At 36.5% G+C, this 6981-nt stretch overlaps 1 protein-coding gene across 1 annotated transcript in view; it reads right to left on the bottom strand.

The window, feature by feature from the left end:
• Positions 1-6733, bottom strand: part of lrrc9 (leucine rich repeat containing 9) — a 42574-nt gene extending 35841 nt beyond the window's left edge. The window contains exons 1-7 of the mRNA XM_015014517.1: positions 6674-6733; positions 6449-6589; positions 6306-6369; positions 6140-6210; positions 2444-2626; positions 1357-1512; positions 116-318 (exon numbers count right to left, since the gene is read on the bottom strand). Coding sequence (XP_014870003.1) covers positions 116-318; positions 1357-1512; positions 2444-2626; positions 6140-6210; positions 6306-6369; positions 6449-6589; positions 6674-6733 — 878 coding nt within the window. The remainder of the gene's footprint in view (positions 1-115; positions 319-1356; positions 1513-2443; positions 2627-6139; positions 6211-6305; positions 6370-6448; positions 6590-6673) is intronic.
• Positions 6734-6981: the final 248 nt, after the last annotated feature.

Below are 6981 nucleotides of genomic sequence, written 5' to 3'. Positions count from 1 at the left end.
ATTTGTTTGTTTGTTTTCTCCTTTTTTTCGAAATTGGCGTGTTTCCATTAAGCTAATTCATTTTCGTAATTTCAATTTGCGCAGTGTTTTGGTTGATGGAAACGCAGCCATTTACTCATCCATCTTCCTGGTCCATCGTTGCAGTCTTTCCCTCAGTGCTTCTATCTTCAGCAGTATTTTGCGCTCCACGCTGTTAACGTCCAGCTTTGCTCGTTTAGTGAGAGCGTCTTCGTTCACTTTTCGTCCTTCCAATTCAGTCTCCATCTTACTGCTAGCAGTCCCTGGACTTTGTGTCATCATGGAGAGTTCATGTTCAAGCTAAAAATGACACACAGTGCGGTGAAAATGACGTATTCCTATAGTGCTTAAAAATAAAACCTATTTTTTTCCACACCAGATCCAATTTATAGTTTGAATCTGGCTTTTTCTCTCCTTTTCTTTTTTAAAAAATAAATTACAAATGATAGCTTTTGTTTCACTCATCCCTTATGCGAATTGTACAACGGAGAATTAGGGCCATGCTACGAGAATTTTTGTTAAATTACGAGAAAATAGTCATTATATTAACAGTAAAAACACAATTTTATCAGAAGAACGTATTAAATTACAAGGAAAAAGTCATATTAAGAGAAAGCTTAGATAAAGTTATCACAATCTAACATATTCAGATCAGTTCGTGTGGTTCTGTCTTCAAAATATACATTCGTTTGCTCAATCGTTTCAAAATCCTGCTACTGATAATACTGCTGACTATGTGTTAAAAGATTTAATATTCCCTTATCTGTAAAACTCACAAAAAGCTCAGCATTCCTCTTTTTTGTGTGTGATTTTTTTGTGTAGGAATTCTCATAAAAATATGACTTAATTCTCTAGTGTTAAGATTTTATTCCAGTAATATTTTGACTTTATTCTTGTATTATTTCAACTCTATTGTCATACAAATTTATTCTTGAAACATTATGACGTTATTCTTATGATTTAAGATGACCTGAATTCAAAGTCTAAATAAAACAAGATGGCCGCCCTGGGCGCTCTGACATCTGAACTATGGAAAACCAAGAAGTGCATTGGAGAAAAAAAATCCAGATTTTCCAAAAATTAAATCTTCAAAAACCCAAAAATGTGACAAATTGACCAAATTAGTTTATCATCCAGGATTACTTTTAAAGAGCTTCTGTATTTTTGTCATACACTTGTTTCAAATCATCGTACAAATCATAATGTGAGACAAATATAACTTGAATAAGAAAGATTTCAGAAATACAAGTGGAAACAGCCCAGATCAGTGGAACCAGATGATTAATTTCACCTGTAGGTCAGATGAAGCCGCTGCAATAATTATTTAACAGTGCTTACACTTTTGAGGGTGTGACTGAGAGTCCGGATGCATTCCTCAGGCAGCTTCATCAAACATTTCTTCCTTTCCTGAAGAGCAACCTGGGTCTCTCTCAGGTTCCTTTGAGCAAGGCGAACACGCATGTTGTAATACATCAGTTTCTTCATAACTGCAGACTTCAGAGGAAAGAGGCCAAAATAAAAATAACAATAAAATGTGCATCAATTAAATAAATCAAATGTTTTGCCTCTCATTAGTTGAAGATTATAGCAATAAACGCTACATTATATCCCCACAGTGCTGTGACTAATGGTTATTTTGGCAATCGATTAATCTGATAAAAAATTTGGCATGTTCATCAAATTTTTAATTTAACCACTTAGGACTATTTATACAATATTAGAAATACAAAATAAATAATTTTATTTCTTTTTTTTAATTTGAAACAAGAAAATAAACATTTTATTTCCTAAAATGCAATAATAAAAAATAACTTTCAACATCAACATTTTAACAGAAGACTCAGCCCTTTCTGTTTGACCTAACAACAACACAATGTATGGCTGATCTGTTATAATCAGCCCTACATTGATTATACAACTGATTAATAATTGGAAACGAAAAAGTGATTGATATTTTTTTGTCCTAAATTTTAGCTAAAAATGCCACTTTTCAAGTTCTGTGTAGAACATATTTATAGACAAAGATTATCATTTTATCTTAAATGGCAAATATTAACTTTTTTACATTTTTGGATTAATCACTGCTAAGACTGTGTTGTTCTTTCAGCATATTGCCTTTTCTTAAGTCTGAATACCTCAGTTAATTAATAAAAAAATGAGTTGATTATTTCAAAAACCGATTAATCACGATTAATCCAATTAATCGTTTCAGATGGGAAACAATCAGTGAATTGTGTAAAATCAACAATGTTCCATCATTCAGTGAGTCTTACACTTTATATCATAATGCAATTTTCTTTTATATGTTCATCTTTAAAATGCCGATGTTTGGTTTCCAATTTATGGTTTTGTCAAGTGTTTACACGCTTAATCACAACCCCATCAACCCACCAACAGATAGGTTGGAGTCTCTCCATCTTAATACCTCAGCAGTATCCTTGATTTGTTTGCAGGAGACATCCCAGTTGTCTAGTCGCTCCAGGCCGGGCATGTGATAAAGGATGTGTATACCGTAGTTGCACAGCTGACACACAGGGTTCGAAGCCGAAGTGGGGTCGTTCAGAGCTAGCTCTTTCAAACGGGGCAAACGGGCCAGGTGGGTCAGTTCCTGTTGGATCAAAACACAAAGACCAGATAAAAGATGAGACTTCTGTTCTCCATCAGGTTAATTTGTTCTTAAAGGTGACCTACACAAAACATCTTTCTTATGTTTTTGCACAAAATCATTTTTAGATAAAGAGATTTTATTCTGTCTAGTTTGTGCTGTTTTAGGGCCTCTTCTAAACCAGTTGACTGAACATGCTGGAGTTCCGCTTGGGTTGCTAGGTAACAGGCTGGGCTTGGCTGGGGGTGCTAAGTAACGGCGCAGTGCCCATGTACTGTGACTCAACAAAACAATAAATCAGAATCGGAATTCCTTTTAATGTCATTAAGCACGAATAAAACACAGCGAAATTTAAAAAATAACTACTCCCAAAGAAACACAGAACAACTGGGATGTTAAGAATAAATTTAATAAGTACATAAATAAATACCTATCAGGTTTTAGATGGATTTGCTGTGTTCAGTGAAACAACAGCTCTTGGCAGAAACTGTTTTTTTAGTCTGTTTGTCCTTGATTTCATACATAGTTCCCAGAAGTCTGCACCGGAAGTGGTCCGTAACATCTTAGCAGGCAAGCGCATGCGCAATGGAAAGCGGACCCATGGCTTCCAAACCAACAAAAAGAAAATATGTGGACACTCAACCAATGCGCGAGAAAATGATACATTAAAATGGCTGCTGTTAGGAACGACCCGTATGAGACGGAGAAGAAAAATATGTGAACAAGCTACCTCAGGTCTCATACTACTGTATAGTTAACTACTCGGTGAACACAAAGAGTGCGTATATCATGGAGGAGTTTTACGGCCTGAAATCTATGGACGCATACAATCAATGCTTAAACAGATTTGTAAAGGACGTTCAAACTCTTCAAGTGAAAAATAAGTTTCCGGTGACCGGCAGAGTAAGTACATACGTAGGCTACATGTCCGTCTTAGCTAGCAGGTAAAAACAACATTAGCTAAGCTAATATTGCTATTTCAACAGTACGTACTACAGAAAAAATCACATATTTATCTTAGACAGGTAGATATACAGAGGTGAGTAAAATACTCAAAAACTATAATCGAGTAATACTTGTAAATTAAAGTACTTATTCAAAAATTAGATAGGGACGAGGCGAGAGCTAATTCTAAGCTTGTGGTTTGTTTATTGTTGTCATAGCAACTCCATAGCAACTGCCTGCAAAGATTCCTTTTTTTTTTTTTTACTTTATTTGTTACAGTAAACAACAACACCACTGTGCTGCGTAGCTAAGATGGCTGTTAGCTACAAAGTTCACAGAAGTGTGGTGTCACATGAGAAATATATATTGCCAAAGAACAGCTGGGTGTTGTTTTTTTTTTTTTTCAAGCACTTTGGCTGTTTTTAGAAAAAGTTAAGTACCAAATAAAAATATAAAAACAAACAAAATGTGATTTTTCTCTGTGTGTGTGATTTCAGTCAATTCCAGGTTTATTCATAAAACAATACAAATAAATATATTGGTATATAACAAATGTAATTTTAAATTTTGTGCAAACATGGTTTTTAAATCAATGTGGGAACCAGTATGTACCCTCTGTTTTGCTGGATGCACGCTGGAAACTCAGTCTAAATATCAGAGAGATGCTGTTAGATGCAAAAAGACATTCTTGGAGTCTGCGGTGAAAAGAGATGCCACACTGAGCTGACAAAGGGACTGAGATGTTTTTCTTTGACCCTGCAGTTATTAAACTTGTCTCTGCACAGTCAGACAATAATTACATTCCTGCAAGCGAAGCTGGAGCAGGAGAAAAGGTGAGCTTCGAGAAAAGAGCTGCGGCGTGAAGCCGATCGAATCAGGATCAACAAAAATTTGTGTTCTGTCGAAATGACCTTGTTATGTTAGAAACAACGACTGTGCTTTAAAAAACAAGGGTCTATGCAGCTGAATGCATGTGAAAATGCCAAGATCATGTAAACCTTTAGGAGATTTTAGCTATTTAATAAAAGTTCTTTATTAAAAACCTCACCATTCTGCTCAGCAAAATCAGTGTAAAATTCCTGAAATATCGGAAAATCTCATCTAACAAAGACCAAAACAGCTCAGTAGAAAAGTAATTCTGGTTTCTAATAAAACAGAGGCATGTAATATAAGCCCCTATATAAAAAGAACAACCTTTTATTCTTTTGTTTTAGACCAAAAAGGTTATTTCACTTCATAACATCTGAAAAATAAGAGAGTGGCACACCTGCTGGTGGGGACAAAATTAAGTCCAGAATGAAGAAGGGAAAAAAATTATATATATATATATATATATATATATATATATATATATATATATATATATATATATATATATATATATCTTTGTGGCATCGATTCAAAAGGTATTGGAAACATTCCTCAGAGAGTCTGGTGTATTTGACATGATAGCATCGTGCAGTTGTTGCTGTGGATTTGTCGGCTGCACATCCATGATCTGAATCTCCGGTTCCACCACATCCCACAGCTGCTCTATTGGACTGAGATCTGGCGACTGTGGAGGCCATTCAAGTTCAGTGAACTCATTGTTCAAGAAACCAGTCTGAGATGATTGGTGCTTTATGACATGGCGTGTTATCCTGCTGGAAGGATCCATCAGAAGATGGTATACTGTGGTCATAAAGTGATGGACATGGTCACCAGCAACACTCAGGTGGGCTGTAGCGATGAGACGTTGATCAGTTGGTACTAATGGGCCCAAAGTGCCTGGAAAATATCCCCCACACCCAGGGGCGCAACTACACATTATTCAGGTGGATGCGAAAACATAAATCGGCACTCCTCCCCTCCCCAAGAAGAAAGGTGATTACGTTCTGATGCTCATTTTGATCTACAGTGGATCGTCTTGGCCATGTATACATGCCTAAATGCATTGAGCTGCTGCCATATGATTGGCAGCAGCAGTTGGACAGGTGTACCTAATAAAGTGACCAGTGAATGTACACACACACACACACACACACGTTTGCGCGGCTGTCTTTGTGGGGACTTTCCACTGACATTCATTAATTTCTACAGCCTAAACTTTACCTTTGTCCAAACCCAAACCCAAACTCAATTCACACCTTCGTCCTAAATCTGATCCCTGACCCAAAAACCGTGTTTCCCTTTGGGGACCAGGCTTCGGTCCCACAAGAGCACTGGGTCCCCACAGTGTAGAATATCAGGAAAATGGTCCCCACAAGGTAATGCAGACAAACGCACACGCACACACAAGCACACACACGCAAGCACGCACACACACACACACACACACACACACACACACACACACACACATACAAAGACTTGCATCTTTACAAATTACTGGGATGCTGAAATTATAAGCCACACTCCTGTGCTCTTGCTGCTAAAGAAATTATCTGAAAAATCTAAACTGACCAAGACCCCCGACAAATATTTTGAGATGCCCTTTTGTGAAACCAAGGATTTTAATAAGATTTTAAAAAATAAGTAAGCATACTTTTAGGAGAAAGAATCTGAAGGATATGTTTTGGTTTTCAGTCTCACCTTAAAGGAGCTGATCTTGTTCCCGGACAGATTGAGAATCTCAAGGTTGACATTGGGATCAAGGTCGTGGCCTAAAAGAGAGAGAAATGAAACAAATATTCAATTATTTTTTTTCTCAAAAAGCTCCATCAAACGTTACAAAGAGGAAGGGATTCAGCAGGCTCACCGATCTTTTCAATGAAGTTATCAGAAAGGTTTAGTTCCCTCAGATTCTTCATCAAATTCAGGCCCTTTGGGGATAAAGTACAAAGCAGTCAAACAAAACAGAAAATAAAATTCAGGCAGACAGAAACAATTCATTGTTCCAACCTGAATCTTCGTGATGCAGTTATTATTGAGCCACAGATTCGTCACGTTGACTTGCAGCTCTAAATTCTTTATTTCTTGTATCTGATTGTCATACAGGTAGAGTCTTTCCAGCAGGTTACAGTTCTGCAGGCCGGATATCTCCTGCAGTAAAGACGAATTATTATCACTCCATGCTGGTAAAATGTTCTGATCTCAACATTTCACCCAATAGAAGCACCTCTTTACAGGATCACAGACAATTATAATTTTGATCATTGGGTTTAGGTCAACTGGTGCTTCAATCATCTCGTCTTTAATTTATATTCATTTGGTTTTGCCCTATTCTATTAATTCTAAGACAATTAATCATGATTAATCAATTTTCTAAACTAATTTAATAATCAATTAATTGCTAAAAAAAAGTCAATTTGCTGACAGAACAACATGTTCAGAGCAAGCTTTGGTCAAAACTGCGAAAATATATACTGATACATTTTGTATTGAAGAATGAATATCGCTAAAATCTCCTTGAGGATATTTCTTCTACCACAAAT

The sequence above is a fragment of the Poecilia latipinna genome, unplaced genomic scaffold (genome assembly GCF_001443285.1).
Source record: "Poecilia latipinna isolate Pla-1442-1.1 unplaced genomic scaffold, P_latipinna-1.0 Scaffold1822, whole genome shotgun sequence".
NCBI classification, from domain to species: Eukaryota; Metazoa; Chordata; class Actinopteri; order Cyprinodontiformes; family Poeciliidae; genus Poecilia; species Poecilia latipinna.
The sequence above is the reverse complement of the archived record's forward strand: the minus strand, read 5'-3'. Positions and strand labels throughout refer to the sequence as shown.